The sequence below is a fragment of the Fusarium phalaenopsidis genome (assembly GCF_050370095.1).
Source record: "Fusarium phalaenopsidis strain FUZ10S chromosome Unknown contig_32332, whole genome shotgun sequence".
In the NCBI taxonomy this organism is placed as follows: domain Eukaryota; kingdom Fungi; phylum Ascomycota; class Sordariomycetes; order Hypocreales; family Nectriaceae; genus Fusarium; species Fusarium phalaenopsidis.
Genome location: NW_028145391.1, coordinates 3388858 through 3404626, shown reverse-complemented (window position 1 = coordinate 3404626; position 15769 = coordinate 3388858). Strand labels below are relative to the sequence as shown.

Below are 15769 nucleotides of genomic sequence, written 5' to 3'. Positions count from 1 at the left end.
CTAACTGGCCGCACGCCACCTAGGGCTGTGGCCGTGGAGCCAAGCCAACTGCCGGGGAGGAGAGCAAGCCCTGTTTGCCCCTGTCGTTCTTGTCTTCTCCCCTGGTGTCGCTGCCACGACGGTTGCGCCATGAAGGATCCAGCTAATTTGCACACGACCAGCTGGAGACGAGAATTGGTAAAACTGGGTGACAATCTCTTGGAGTTGCGATGATCCGCCATGCGCTGCCCCAACACTGCCAAAGCCTAGACTCCACAACAATGAAGGAACCGCCTCCGCTCCCCATGAAACATTCCTTGCGAATGTTGCAGTCTGACGCCAGACAATGAACGATTGACCCATGGTCCAAAGTCTAAAAGTAGCGATTGGATCTCTTCCTTGTACGGAGGTACTCTGTACTGTGCCACAGGAGAAAAAAGCCTCCGACTCAGCCCCTGAACAAAAAAGAACGCCTTGCTGTGCTTGTGAAACGACGCTCACGCAACTGTTGCCCATTTCAATTATGCAGACACAACCAACAGCCTCTCAGCAGCCACGGCTGGGCCAATGGCTGATGAGGCTTCTTCCCCCGGCTACCAACAGTGTGCAGTCGTCGTCTGGCTAAGCGTGCATGTCACAGTGGAACCATATTTGCCAAGGGCTGAATTCCTTCTGGCAATCCATCTAACCATAAAACCAACTTTACAAAGGTTTAACCCCCTTGTACAAGGCAGAGTTCGAGACCGATCGATGTTGACACGCGGCAAGAAGGCTGCTGCACAAGGCTCTGCCACTGTCGTCGTGCAAGGTGCCGTTTCGCTAAGGGGGAAGGATGACGAAAGATCGGCCGCTAAGTTAGCCAAGCATCTCGCCAAGTCGGTTCGGGCTGGCTACGTAAGCTCCACTCGCCCTGTCAAAATTCCATGGTTGAATCCTTCCCGGCCCCAGCGCCCACGAGCCTCCTCCATGGCGTTCACTATCAGGCTGAATAGAAGCATTTTGGCCAGAGCCACGGCGCGCGATGATGCCAGCCCAAACGGACTGGCATGATGGATGCAAGTACTCTCGCCTCAGATATTCGGCATTTTCCGATCGTGGCTGATGATCCATTGTCTTTTCCCAGCTCCGTTGACAGTCGGACGGGGCTTCTTCCTGGCTTGCTTCGCCTCAGATACGACGGTGGCCACCTGATTGAGCTTCAACCACCTCAAAAGAGCCAACCATTGATCATTAATCAACTTAATCTATCATCTCCGCCGTAACGACATTTTACCGCAAGTTACTGGCCGCCGTGATCTCGAGTGGGACGCGCAATCTATCTAGGCACCGACTTAACAAACCTAGAAACTCTGCAACTACGGAGCATCCAACCAACAACCGCATTATCACCAATTAAGATAGGACAACAGATTAAGCGAGATCCCAGATCCGCGTATTCAAACGTTCCACTTCAACGGCATTGATGTTGTCCCGCTTCGCTCTCTCCGTTTGTCTCTATTTCTCCTAAACAGCTGCCTACCTATCAACGCGCGTCCTCAAACATCACGAGAAACTGGATTCAGGGGAACTATCTGCATTCGTATCTGACAAAAGTGCTTCTAAGTAGAAGCCTAAAATCAAAACCGCCGAGATATCAACCACGTGTTGGCGGAAGATGCCGAGGAAAAGAAATCCCGCCACTATCGAATCCTACCAGAGTGGATGGCATACTCCATAATGCCGACGGCAAAGCCACCGTGCTTCTCCATGACGGGCCTCATCTTCTCCCTGACCCTGTCGTTCAGGATCCTGCTCCCAACGATTCGACACACAATCTCCCTCATGGCCGTGTCGGTCTGCGGCGTGCCGAGGTAGAGTTCGTCCACAATGTCCGGAAAGGATTCCGCATGCTCCCACTCGAGCTCGACGGCCCGGTAGAATCGATCCCTCGCCAATAGACGGAGGGCAGGTACGTCGTATTTGTCCGCCATGATGTATAAGCGAAGGAGGAGCACCATGTCGTTGCGGATCTTGACCAATCTCTGCATCGCCTCCTCTTTGTCTAGTGCATCCAGCTCAGACAGCTTCATGACGAACCTGGCACTAAGGCTTGGCTTTTCCGGGGAGTGTTCCGGTTCTTGTTCGCTATTGGAAGGGCTATCACCATAAAACTCGTTGTATTCTTCCTCGGGCTCCGAGTTGGAGTTGGACCCCGTGGATGTGGTACTGGGTGGTTTGTAATCCAAATCATTCTCGTCAGAGTCAGCTCCGGTAGGTCCAACTTGATTAGAATTCCGCAGTCCAGGACAGGGAGTTGACGGGCGTTCGTCACCCACTAAGAAATCTTCAGGCACACCAGGTGTGCTGTTGAGATTCTCCTGAACCTCTTCAGGGCTCACCATGGCGGCAGTGGACGGCTTTCCCCACGTGTGGTTCACATCGTCGGAGTACGCCCCTGTGTAGAGGAACTCAAGAAAGCGCTCAAGGACATCCGGGTCGTCATCAGGCAGCTCAACAACCCGAGAAGCAGCTTCCTGTAAAGGGATAGCCGTCAACACGGCCCCCGCCTCCGAGTGTGATTACCAACCTTGAAGTTACTGCTCAAGGCCCGGTCAAAGAACGAGGACTGGGTGCAGATGATGGCACGGTGGGCCTTGAACTCACGCCCACCGCAGCGAATCGTCATGTCGGAAAACTTTTCGCTGTGCAGCAGCTTTGACAGGGACGCGTGAATGGAAGTGGCGCAGAACGGGTCTATCCCATCCTCCTCATCCCTATACTCGTTTCCGGTGGACGAGGGGGCGCCCCTGAGTGAGTCGGCATACTCGTGTTGGTCAGTTGCCAGGAGGGTCAGCTACTCAAAGGATCCTTCCGGAAATGACAGCCTCGTTTGCAAACACTTGGCTTGGTGAGTCTTGTTGTTATTTGGAGGTTGAGCCACTTGATTGGCGGGAGAACGCACGTTGGCGGTTGATGGAATATGCAGGTGTATTCACTTAAGCCATTTAACGCCGGGGTTGGATCTCCGGTGTTTGATGTCCGGTGTTGCTTCTCTTGTTGGTCTTGGGATTCATAAGAACTTGTGTTTCCTTGGCTCTGCATTCAATGGAGCACCTACTCTGCGATATCTAAAGCTAGGGCAATGGATCAATCAAACCCCCAACTTGTCCAACTTGCTCAAACGCTTGGTACCTGATGTCCCCCGCCAAGACACATCAGGTCTCTTAGCTTTTTCCTCGAGATAATCCACGACCCCAACTGCCAACTCCCCGTTGAGCATCATTTCCTCCCGCATCCTCTCCTTCATCACGTCGTCCCCAGTCTTCATGCCGATAATCATGTGGAGTGCTTGTCGTAACGGGTCTTGTCCCGAGAAAGTGTTGTCGTAGATCATCTTCACAATCTCCGAGAAGAATGCCGTCTCTTCCCATGATGCTGAGCACCACCTTGTTGCCCCCGCCAAGAAACCCTTTCCGACCTTGAAGAATCGATCCCGAGCCAAGAGTTTCAGCGCCGGGACATCGTACTTGTCGGCCAACACGTAGATCTGAATCGATTTGTTCATCATCCGTCTTCTCTTCGTTTTCTTCTCGTTTTCGGTCGGCACTGGCGAAGCCTTGAAGGCGTAAGGGCTCCATCTGAATTGACTTGCATTCGTTTGTTGCTTCGGCGTCACCTTGCGACTTCCTGGCTTGGGCACCAAGATCCTTGGGGACTTGGTGACGGCGCAGTCGGTGGAACCGGGTGGGCATTCCAATCTCGTGAGAATATGTTTGTTGGTTGCTTCGGAAGCGTCCAGTACTGTGTCCTGGTTAGAATCGTCGACGCTGTAGGTGCCGGTGTAAAGAAACTCGAGGAAGAATTGAACGATCTCGGGATCGTCATCTGGAAGATCGACGATTCCGGAGGCGCCCTCCTAGCATCATTCAAATCAGCAAGGCGCAAGTCACCCATAGTGAATCCAGATACCAACCTTGAAGTTACTGCTGAGAGCCGTTTTAAAGAAAGAACTCTGAGAGCACACGATCGCACGGTGCGTCTTGAACTCGCGGCCTCGGCATCGAATGGTCATATCGGAGAAATCTCCACTGGAAAGGAGGCTATGTAACGATGCATAGCTCGAGGTAGCACAGAGGCTGTCTGTGGGCAACTGCTCGACCTCCCACGTTGTTGCCATGGTGATTCCTTTGACGCGTGTTTGAATGTTGAGAAGGAAGAAGGGAAAAGCGAGGGTGTGGTGACAGATAAATGACCAGGGCAAGAAACCAAGAACCTAACCTAAGGCTTAGGGAAGGAGGGTTGGTACCTGAGGCAATGTGAACGTCAAACAAGATTGGCAGACTGATGCAGAGTTTGAACAGAAACAGGACAATTACGTGCGTATGTTGGCAATGTGAAGCATTTGTCCGCTGCGAACCCGAAATTTGTGAGCATCATGCAATTCACAGCGCGCCTTCATCCATAGTCGCATGGAGGTTTCGCCAACCCTTACCCTTGAAATAATTGAATGGCCCCTATTGCAATATCCCGCCACCTCGACGGGAGGGGATTTCTGTGAATCATTGTGCCCGATAACTCCTTTCGGAGACGTCATTGATACCAACAAGCAATACTGAAATCCAGGTACCATCAGCGAGCCAGGCGCACACAGGCCAAAACCCATCACAAGAATCCCTGCCACCCTATACCATGCAGGGGTCATTTTTCGGATCTCGCACAGCCCTGCCTGATAAGCGAGCAGCTCGGCAGTGGAGCCTCATATCGCTACGATAGCCTGTCGACCATACGTCTTAACTCCCTCCTGTGCCAAATCCTCGTCATCAACAGCATCCAAAAGCCAGCTCTCAGGAAACAAAGTCTTGAACTTTTCAAGCGTGCGCTCAAGCGCCCTCAAAACATGATCCTCAATCTCCTTGTGCCAGTACCACGTCACCGATGCACCACCAGCCGCCAGCACGATGGACAAGAAGCACGGCGCCAGCACGGTCGGCTCCGGCCACCGCGTGATGATGAAATACAACGCAGTCCCTATTGCGCCGGCCCAGATGCCAAAGTAGACGATGAAGAGGTAAAGAAGGGACAGGCCGACCGCAGTAAAGACAAATGCAATGACTGTACAGAAGAGGATGAGAAAACGCGCGATGGCGCGGTTGCCCACCGAGTTGAGCCGACGCGATGCGGAGCGGGATGATGTGAAGCGGTTCAGCATCGTTACTCGAGCCGACATCGCATAGACCCGGATTGATGGGGACCGTAGCATAGTGCGTATTAGGTACGTCACAATAAAGACCAAGCTGAGCGACAGTCCCCAGGTCCATATCTTGGGTGGCCTGTCGGTAAGCTCGGCGACCTGCATGGAGAAGACGGACGTAATGAAGGAAAGAGGGACGAAGAAGAAGGCGAGCTCGGTTAGCTTGTTGATGCCAGAGGTTTGGTCAATGACAAGCGTTGATTGAGCGAGGCCAGTCGACGCGACGAGGAGATTCAGTGTCTGCTCAGAGCGCGACTGGAGAGATTGCAGATCTGCCATGAGCTCGTCCAACTCTTCAGCCAGCTCGGGAGAATTGGAGATGAGGCTGGTGGCCTTGTTGTGTGTTATCCATTCTCTCAGCTCTTGGAGCGTTGAACGAACCCAGCCCACATTCTGCCTCGTCATGAGCCCAGCCGACTCGAGAAGATGCATGTGTAGGTCAGCACCCAGATCGGCGTCGATGTGGTCGAGCATTAATCGCAACTCGGCGAGCAGCTGCCAGAGATCGTCCAAGGTCAGTCGCGTGAGTACGGACGGAATGAGCGAATCGTCGTGACAGAGCTCGCTGGCTGGGACCTTGCTGATGTAGCGATAGACCAGGTCCAAGGTGGACAAAGAGTACTTCCGCGCAAAGTCGCGATCACGGACACAAGGCTGCGGAGCCTTATAGTCATCTCGCAGAGTCTGTTCGTACTCCTCGTCGTATTCCGTGTCGCTGTTATAAGACGAATCGGTCTCGTATGTCTTCTCATCTCCATGGGCCAGCTTCTCCTGCAGTTTATCCTTCTTGTCCTTGAGTCGCTGCTTTCTGGCCTCCTTCTTCTCCGCTTTGATCTGTTTCTTGGACCGCGCCGGCGGCGGGGGATCGAGGTACGTCTCGTCGGGATGCGCAGTTCGCCAGAGCTCCTCTTCGGTGTACGACTCAAACTCCATAGCGCGCGGCATGAATGTGAGCGATGGCGTCACCTCTTTGGTCTTGTCGTGTGTCATACTGCGCGGTGGGTCAAAGACCAGGACAACTGGGGCTCACGTCAGCTTATTCTAGGTGATGCCGGTATATAAACTCACTCGTCTTCCTCCCTTGATCGTCCATACTTGACCAGTAACCCATCCCCTCAGGGGCCATGACCCTGAGATCTCTGTTGGTCCAGTAGGCCGGGTTTCGTGGAAGCACGGGGTGAAACGTGCTGTAGGGTCGGTATATATTCGTCGTCTTGGTCCTGGTCGACGTGCTCTCGAGCTTGAGATGTACCGAAGACTGAGGCAAGCCGCGCATCTCTGCTTCTTTCTTGAGTTTCCGTTTATGGTCCTTGAGATTCTCCTCTGCGCGCTTCCTTCTCTTCTCCGTCAATAGTAGCCCATACTTGTCGAGAACAACGTCACGCTCCATAGTCCACCGCCCGTCACACACTCGCTTGTCAATCTCATCCTCATAGAAACCCTTTCGGCCCAGGTAATGAAGAAGACCCAGACGGCCCCAGCGGAGATGCGCCCAAGATCGAGACTTGGTCCTTCGAGGTACGTTCCATTCCGTGCGCTGACCAATCCCCGGAAGGGCACGATGGCGGAAACGGGTTTCCCGCTCAGCCCAGTTCATCCAGACAGCATTCTTGAGCTTCAGGCCGCTGTCGCTGGCACTATAGCCCGATGCGACAAGATGTTCGTACCAAAACTCGGGGTCAATGGAGTACAGCTGACCCAGGGCTCCCATGACGAAACGACTGAGGTCGCTCACCATGATGACCCGTACCTGGGAGCCGGCAGGACGTTCTTCGAGCGCGGTACCAAGCTCCATCTTGGTGGCGATCGGTTCGCTCCGTTGAACAGTGTCATCGGGAAGATAGTCGACAACCGAAACGGTAGCGGACTCGAGCCCTTCGAATCGCTCGCGGCGTGTGATGTTGAGCCATCGAGGATCCCATCGCGCGCGGTTGTCAAGCTCGTTCATGTATAGCTCTGAAACAGTCTCGATCCAGAGCGCCCGATTAGAGAAGTCCTCATGCTCCTCTTTCTCTTCGAGAATAGCTTCGCGGATGCCAGCGACCTTGGTGTCCATGTCCCGCTTGCTCCTCCCATACGACATGGAGCGTGTAGCCCTCCTCAGTCGAACATGGCGACTATGCTCGACGTCCTTGGCCAGCTCCGAGTCGAAGCGCGGCTCAGAATGATCCAGGTCAATCGAGTTGCGCGGCACGCTGTAGTGAGGGTTCCAGCGTTGTGACGAGGGCCAGTCGAGCTCGTAGCTCGCAAGGCGCTCCTCGTCGGCAGCTGCGGAGCCGCGACGCCTGTTGCCGAACATGGCGCCGACGTTTGGGGACTTTGCTAAAGACTTGGATAGCGTCAATATGGCGCGATGAAGAGGGGAAGAGTTCAGTTCAGCCTTGCGATGGACCGAAACGGGACCTGAAGCTGGGGGCCAAAAACGAAATTGCGCCTGGAGGCTGCAGCCGGGGCTTGGCCCCATTCTTCTGGGGCAACATCCCTGCAATATTGCATTCAGCTACCTATATAAACAGCATCGCGCCCGTTGCGCTTCGTGGTGCAATCAAGGCGCGGTCTGGCCAAGAGCTGAAGCTCGTAGATGATGAAAAGAATGTGGATGGTTTGTGAGAGTTGAGATGCCAAGGGAGAGCTCAGCACGGGAATGCATGGGTGAGAGCGGGAAAGTGGAGATCCCATGCCAACGCACAACGGACAAAAGCTTGGCCATGAGCATTCCCCGATGCATGAGAGATGATGGTTAATTTTCCTTGCCTATGTTTGGTTATACTCCCTGATGTATCTCATCGAAACATTTCCGCTGCTTCTACAGCTTGGGTGGATGTCCATAACCAAGATCATATCTTCCACCTATCGCGACCATCCTCCCTTGAGGTCGATTGGTGAAACTAAGGTCGCCTTCGGCACAACCAAGCCAGTCCCTGCCACGCTATGATGATCGCGGAGTTATTTGAACAAAAGCCAAAGATGACCAGACTGCATAGCTAGTTCTTCCGATAGACCTATCCTTGTGCTGGGTAGTAAAGAGTTGTCGGTGTATCTGCCTCCACCTACCACTTCACGACGGCTGTTTCAACTGTCAGCATCCCTCGTCCCATCCTCACTCATTGACACCGCCCCTCGGCCGATTAAGGCAGTTCGGCATTGGACTCTGGTGTCATTCAAACCTCTATGCTTTCCCAGATACAACCCCCAACCCTGCAACATGACAGCAGCCGAACAATTCCCATCAATCGCCCAATGCGCGGCTTCGTATTGACTAAAATGACCGTCCGTCAAAAACATGGTTGACCACGGAGTCCGCGGCATCGTACCCACCCGTCCTCGACCTTCTGCTGTAAACACTACCGGCGGCCCAGGACCCCTAATCGGGACATTTGCCGGAAAGTCGGCAGAGGGCTCCCGACCTCAAACACCCGTTTGGGCCCGTATTGGACCCCGTCCCCAGGTCCGTGATTTCCTCATGGGGCGGTGAATTGGCGGTCCTGAAACAAAAGCTCGGGAGACCCTTGCACGGACGAGAATTCTCCACAGCCCGTGGACAAGAGCATTATTTTCTCCGGACGGCAGTCGACTTCTTCAGAGACGCGGATAGAATGGGAATAAATATAGTCGAGTGTCGTCTTAGTATCTTGGCTTGCTCATCTCATCTTCACCTCGTCTTCACTACAACACCAAACCTTAAGCTCAAACCGCCATCATGCACTTCGCTACCCTCGCCACTCTGACTGCCGCCCTCATCGGCACCTCTGCTGCTGACAACTGGGGAGGTTCCGTGTCTCTCGGCCCTTCCAAGTCCACCATCGTCAAGGCCGTCACCACCCTCATCCCCGGCGCCGCGCCCCCCACGCAGAACGGCATGCTCTTCCTGTGGCCCGGCATGTCCAACGGCACTGGTGACCTTGTCCAGACCACTCTCGAGGCTTGGCCCGACAACTCCTGGTGCGGTGCCAAGAAGGGCGAGTGGTGTGTCCGCGCTTCCCTCTTTGGCTCCTTCGGCCAGCTCGACGGCCCTGCCAGCCCTGTCCGCGGCGACCAGAAGGTCAAGATCGCCTACACTCTCCTCAGCGACAAGGACACCTGGCGTCAGGAGGTGACCGACGCCGACACGGGCAAGCAGCTCAGCGTCTTCGAGTACAAGTCCGGCCCCTACATGCGCGGCTACGGCACCGGCACCGAGTGCAACAACAACTGCAGCCCCACCGTTTCTGAGCAGCGTTACCTCAACACCGAGATTACCCTCGCCGGCGCCGACCCCAACTTTGGCAAGACTATCTCTACTGCTCAGAAGGCTACTTACAGCGGTCTGACCAGCACCAACGGCGGCAAGGTCTGGAAGATTAGCGAGATCCGCGTCCCTGCCATGGTTTAAGGTCCTGGGTTTGCACGAGACGAGATGAACTTGACATTCTGTAGATGATTTGGGTGTACATAGGGCTATTATGTGTATATATGTTGAATATCAAATACGTGTGGCAGATTTGCCTCCATGATGAAATATCTTTCACTCTGAACACGGTTTTGCGAGAAGAATTGAATGTATAGGCAGGAGGCTAAACTGTAGCCAAGTGCTTGACTCATTGGTATTCTAGTTACTACTGTCTTTCCTAGACAGTATAACGTCAAAGATTTGTTGGCCGGAGTTATCGAACAAACACCCAATCCAGAGAACTGGCTTCAACACCTTTTGGGCCTCTGGCCATGAAGACAAGCCAAGGTCTTGAACGATGCCATACATCCACTCTGCAAACATATCTTCCCCTGGAGAAACAGTAATGTTCCACACCATGAGAAGCCAAAACAAACCACCAAGAGGTGGTTTCGCAGAAGCTTCCCTCAACCTGGACAAAGTATCCTGAAACATATCATCCAAGAACTTTTGTCGTTGATTCATGCTCCGCCATCGAAAGAATATTGTCGCCGTAAATGCCATCATCCCGACACGCAGGGAATCTTCGATGGGAGACTCTGGAAACGACAGAGCCAGCAACCGGTACAGAATCGAGACCATGATCTCACTAAAAGTGTTTGGCTGTAGTTTCCGAGACGTTTTATCTGCGAGATTGCCTAGCATGGCGAATTCTTGCAGGTCTTTCCAGACGTTGGTTAACCTCTTATCCAAGGTTTTGATAAACGCCGTGGCCTCGGTTTCCGGAACGTTGACCTTCTTCAGGCCGCGTATGAGACCCTGGCTCGCGGTGTATGGGTCCCAAGAGATATTTGTATTGAAAAAGACTGGTTTACAGCCGAACCGAAGAACCAGGCCAAGATCAACTCTGATGCATGTTAGCCGGACTCTCAACTGAATATGCGTGCTGCATACCTGCATACTTTGGCTGGAAGCCTAGCATTGTCGAATCTAAGCATCTCAAGACCACCTCGAAGGTCAACTATCCTCGCCATACCGGCCAAGTGGTTCTCTGCGGCGGAACGATCACCGATAAGCTCAGCAGTCAAGCCCAGAGTGACGACGACCATGATTGTAGCGTCCGATATAGACGCAGGGTTAGCAGGGTCGTTAAGTCGCTCTTGAAGAAGTCGGAGTGTTTTGAGGAAATGGAAATGTGACAATGCGCCCTGGTCTCTGCCAAAATACTGGTCAAAGTAAGCCTCGATGGAGAATATTGCTGAGTGAAAGTAGACCAAATCGACCAAGAGGTTGGTTGTCCAAGAAGATTGTGATGCATCAACTTGAAGGCATATTTCTGAGGGATACAGTGCTCCTTTCATCCCGTAAAAAGCTGCAAGTCAGGTCAGCAACGAACCAGCCGGTGAATATTTAGACATACACCTAACCAAGTCCTGTTTCATATAGGGCTGAAGAGGTTCTGGGAAACCAAGCAGCGAGAAATCCGACCCAACGCGGGCAGGGATCGATCCATGCTGGATTTCTACCTCCTTTTGTGCGTCTCCCTTTAGGATCCAAGATTTGACCCCGGGACGATCCTTTCGTGAAGGCCTCCCTCGAGACACATGGCTTTTTACAAGCTTTTGATTTTTCCGGCTGGGCTTCTGTGAGGGCTCCTCGACGACAAACTCTAGTTGGCAGTCTGGAACAACTGTTAGTCGTCATGAAGTGTTGCCTAAACGCCGGCGTACTTGGAGCGGTGTGTAGCCTTTGACCTGGCATGGTACAGTCGATCTTATATGGTTCTCGAAAGCGGTAGAGTTTCGAATTAGTAACTTGGGAAACGATAAAGGTCGTCCTAGTCGGCCCCGGTGGAGTTGTCAAGATGTATGAGGTGGTTGAAGAAGCAGAGTCGCCACACGAGGTTGGTGCCCGGAATGCCGGATGCTTAAATCCGACCGCCGGGTAAGCCCGCGTAGGGCTGACTGGGCAACTGGAGCGAACATGTGCAGGTATTGAGATGGTCCCTTGTAGAGCTTTCTTTATAGGTATGCGTTAGGGATCTATGAGGGCTCCCCAAGTTATTCAATCACAAATCGGTCCAATTAATTACTCAATATCATGTTAGGATACAACTAGGCCACCCAGTTTCAACCCCAGCATCTGCATGGGAACCGCAATGATTAGTACCATGACCGACATTCGCATCATTCCACTCGCCCTACATCTGAGCAATGATGTCCTGCACCCCAGCGCAACTGAGCTCTTTGAGTGTTTCGTTCCACACCTGCTCCGATAGTACTTCACCATGGGTGTAGAACCAACAGGCAAGCCTAGATTGTGTTAGCGATGCTCCATAGCAGAGGGTCTTAACTCACGAAGAAATCTGGCAGTTCATGAGAAAACAACCGTGGGACTCCTTGCCATGCCCGAACACGGCATCCACATACGTCGCCGCACCCCTGTTTAGTGGTCTACCTGCGATGGTGTTGAACATTTTGGCAGCCACCGCGACAGCTCCTGTGGCGTGCTGTGGCAAGCCAGTGCCTTTAGTGAGGCCGGGATCGACCATGCTGACGATTGCTTCATTGGGATCAACCTTCTCAATCAGTCTCACGATGAAGAGTTGGTTCAGCAGCTTTGACACGCCGTATCTCTCCTGACCGCTCCAAGGGGTAATCGTGGGGTCGTCAAAAGAAGCCAGGAGAGGTCGCTCATCTTTGTTGGGAAAATTGCATAGATGAGCCGTGAGGGAGTTGACGATGGTAAGCCGAGGCGGGCCTTGTCCAGTTACTTTGGTCTTCAATACCGGGATAAGTAAAATTGTAAGAAGTGCTGTGCTGATATGGTTGACCTGGATAGCCTTCTCGTGTCCAGTTGCAGCCACCTTCTCAAAGACGAAGGGAGCGAGACCGGCATTTAGAATAACAGCATCAATCCGCGACAGGTTAGTTTGGCACTTTTTGGCAAAGGCTTGAATGGAATCGTACGACTCCATGTCCAGCTGCCAGACCTCGATCTTTGCAGAAGGCGCCACGGCTTGAAGTTTTTCAGCTGCCGCCCTGCCCTTGTCAAGGGACCGGACACCCATCACGAGATGAGACAGACCGATAGAGAGGAGCTGCTTGGCAGACTCGAAGCCAAGACCAGTGTTTGAACCAGTGATGACGGCGCAGCTACCCTGTGCTTGGGGGAACTTTTCCTTGGTGGGTAAATCGATCGTGGTGCGGAACTGATTTTTGATGAAAATGGGAAGAAAGTTGGGAGGGAAAGGGTCCATGTATCTTGAGGGGACTGACTGCGAGTCGTTGGTGTCTTTCTTGCAAGGCATTATGGAGACAGAGGAGAGGTAAGTGGCGAGGGTACTCAAAGGATTTCTAGAATGCAGAGAAGAGTGTGAAAAGAGTTCCTGAAGAAGATGGTGAGTTTGAACTCAGAAGAGAGAGAATCTAGACATTTTTATACTTGAAACTTGCTCCCTCTGACAATACTTTTCTCTTCGAGTATGGAGTTAAGGGAGATTGAGCCATGAGGGCATTGCCAAAAGAGGAAATTCAAAAAGTCTTGGCATTGTGGAAACTTCGTCATGGCCAATCAGGTTCATCCTCCGACTGGCTAGTTTAACTTTTGGCTCACACCATGGAACATGGATCGTGGTAATAGACTGCGGAGTTTAGATATGGGTTGGAAAGGAACACAGGTTCAGAATTAATCAGCTTGGATATAATGGAGAGATGGAATATCCCGAGGTTTCCGATGCAAAAACATATGGAGAGGTATGTTCATCGTCTAGTTGTTGCCGAAGTACCAACCCTGTAGTAGTCCTGGGCGATGCCTAGGTATGTAGCTGTACCTAGCCCTTTGAGACTTCAGAGAGATTTATCGCGGCTTCAAAAAAAACATCATTGATAGAGAGAAATTCTGTCGAGATAGTAGAAAAAAGGTAGTATTTAATGCTTGGACCTATGTCAGTTGTTAGTAACCTGACACAAGCCAACCTGACTATCTAGGCTCTGACTACTACCACTCGTCCAGATGATGAAATAGTGCCATTAGCCGTTTACAGTATTCCCGTGTCCCCGTGGAAAATGTAGTTAATATGGCGGCAACTGCTCTTTATCTTCCAAGTTCCACCATGAAAAAATGCCGAATCTGTGTGGGGTTGCCGAGCTATGCTCCTTCAGGTAACCCGAGGCCGAGGCACAGCTACCTTGCAACGGGACCGCCGGGGAGTCGTACATGTTTGTGGGACCAGACTTATAAGTTGCCTCGCGCTTGCCATTTGGATGATTATAGCACTTCCCTTTTAACATTCTAATTAGCGTCAAGAAACGAACCATGTCCGCTGCCGCCCAGAGACTAGAGAAGCTGTCACAGCAGCTTGAGACCTCGGATCAACGAGCCAAGCATGCCCTGCTGGAAGCAAAGCCGAATGATGTGGTAAGTCACAGACCAGAGCATCATGACTAATTATGGTAGGCTAACTTCGAACTACCTAGGTTATCACCGTCGCCGTGCGCACTGCTCTGACCAAAGCCCGCAAGGGCTACTTGAAGGATACGCCTCTGGAGGGCCTCCTTCAACCTCTTCTCAAGGTCTGTCAATCTTCAAATTCTCATCGCAAATACTTTGACGGGACTGACCTTGTTAATTCTTACAGAACGTCCGGGAGAAGGCTGGCTTTGACCCGAGCCTTGTCGAAGAGATAGTCGTCGGCAATGTCCTCCACAAAGACGCTCCCTTCGTCACGAGGGCATCAGCCATCGCCGCAGGCTACCCAGCCACAACAGCAATTTCAACAGTCAGTCGATGGTGCTCCTCTGGTCTCTTGGCCGTGGAATCGGTAGCAAACAAGATCGCCGCTGGTGGCATCGACATTGGTGTAGCCGTGGGAGCCGAGAGCATGAGTATCAACCCCGACAACGGATCACCTGATTACCCGGAGGAGTTTGAGAAGAACGAAACGATAAAGGATATCAAGATGCCAATGCCATGGACCTCCGAGAACGTCGCTCGCGATTTTGGCGTCACGCGAGAGAAGCAAGATGAATACGCAGCAGCTTCGTCGCAGAAGGCCGAGCGCGCTCAAAAGTCTGGCCTCTCATCACAGGAAATTGTACCCATCAAAACTACATGGAAAGACCCCAAGACGGGAGAATCATGCACTGTCGTCGTGGACAAGGATGACGGAACTCGCTATGGAACGACCAAGGAAGGACTCTCCAAGATTCGATCCGCATTCCCCCAGTGGCCCCCCGCTACCACGACAGGTGGGAATGCTTCTCAGATCACCGATGGTGCGGCTGCGGTCCTTTTGATGCGCCGTGATGTTGCAGAGCGGTTGGGAGTGCCTATTCTAGGCAAGTTTGTGAAGTCGACCGTCGTTGGACTTGACCCTCGCATTATGGGTATTGGTCCTTCTCTTGCAATTCCCAAGCTGTTGGGAAAAGTTGGCATCTCCAAGGATGACGTCGACGTCTTTGAGATCAACGAGGCGTTTGCATCCATGGTATGAAACCCTAAAACTCTTTGAGAATCCTTGGGAGACTAACTTGAATCAGCTCGTCTACTGTGTAGAACACTTGAAACTGGATCCCAGCCGCGTCAATCCTCGCGGTGGAGCAATGTACGAGTTCCGGCTCCTTGAATGAATAGTGCAAGTGTAGCTAATCATGTGTTGATAGTGCCATCGGCCACCCCCTCGGTTGTACAGGGGCGCGACAGATCGTCACAGCTCTGGCCGAGCTTAGACAAAAGGGTGCCAGGATTGCGGTGACCTCCATGTGCATCGGTTCAGTAAGTCTTCTGTTGTTTCTACTTTCATTTCGTAGCCATTTAGTTACTGATGCTTGACACAGGGTATGGGAATGGCTAGTCTGATCGTTTCGGAGCAGTAACTCCAGGCTGTACACACGATGGTGAAAACAAGATATCAAACGGGCGCTGGAGCGTTTGAGCATTGTAAGCCTAACTCTGCTTCCCTGATGCTTCTTTGTAGACTAGACTGCAATACTGGGGCGCATACACCTATCAATGAAAGAAAAGCTTCCTCGACTTGATGTCTCTGGTATGGGCTTGTGAGAATGCAAAGTTAAAATCCCTCAACATCGAACTCAACCCTGCCCTGTCCCACGCTCGAGAGACTATAGAGGGGTAGAATGCAACATGCCATCCTCTCGTCGAGAAGCCCTCAGCGTGGGGCCAAGGTGGGA

At 52.4% G+C, this 15769-nt stretch overlaps 5 protein-coding genes across 5 annotated transcripts; 2 read left to right on the top strand and 3 right to left on the bottom strand.

Moving 5' to 3' along the window:
* Window positions 1-1658: 1658 nt before the first annotated feature.
* LRP88_14073 (BTB/POZ domain-containing protein) lies at window positions 1659-4135 on the bottom strand (the record flags this gene model as incomplete). The annotated part of the gene is made up of 4 exons (XM_083250425.1): window positions 1659-2492; window positions 2546-2765; window positions 3225-3874; window positions 3932-4135. 4 exons carry the CDS (start codon window positions 4133-4135, stop codon window positions 1659-1661), a joined length of 1908 nt encoding a protein of 635 aa, XP_083094759.1.
* A 579-nt stretch (window positions 4136-4714) lies between these two features.
* Window positions 4715-7508, bottom strand: LRP88_14072 (uncharacterized protein; the record flags this gene model as incomplete). Its single annotated transcript, XM_083250424.1, has 2 exons — window positions 4715-6228; window positions 6278-7508. 2 exons carry the CDS (start codon window positions 7506-7508, stop codon window positions 4715-4717), a joined length of 2745 nt encoding a protein of 914 aa, XP_083094758.1.
* Window positions 7509-8909: 1401 nt separating this feature from the next.
* LRP88_14071 (uncharacterized protein) lies at window positions 8910-9581 on the top strand (the record flags this gene model as incomplete). The annotated part of the gene is made up of 1 exon (XM_083250423.1): window positions 8910-9581. One exon carries the CDS (start codon window positions 8910-8912, stop codon window positions 9579-9581), a length of 672 nt encoding a protein of 223 aa, XP_083094757.1.
* A 2350-nt stretch (window positions 9582-11931) lies between these two features.
* On the bottom strand, window positions 11932-12837 carry LRP88_14070 (uncharacterized protein; the record flags this gene model as incomplete). The annotated part of the gene is made up of 1 exon (XM_083250422.1): window positions 11932-12837. One exon carries the CDS (start codon window positions 12835-12837, stop codon window positions 11932-11934), a length of 906 nt encoding a protein of 301 aa, XP_083094756.1.
* A 1058-nt stretch (window positions 12838-13895) lies between these two features.
* On the top strand, window positions 13896-15454 carry LRP88_14069 (uncharacterized protein; the record flags this gene model as incomplete). Its single annotated transcript, XM_083250421.1, has 6 exons — window positions 13896-13997; window positions 14057-14152; window positions 14218-15066; window positions 15119-15183; window positions 15242-15353; window positions 15416-15454. 6 exons carry the CDS (start codon window positions 13896-13898, stop codon window positions 15452-15454), a joined length of 1263 nt encoding a protein of 420 aa, XP_083094755.1.
* Between the last annotated feature and the right edge of the window lie 315 nt (window positions 15455-15769).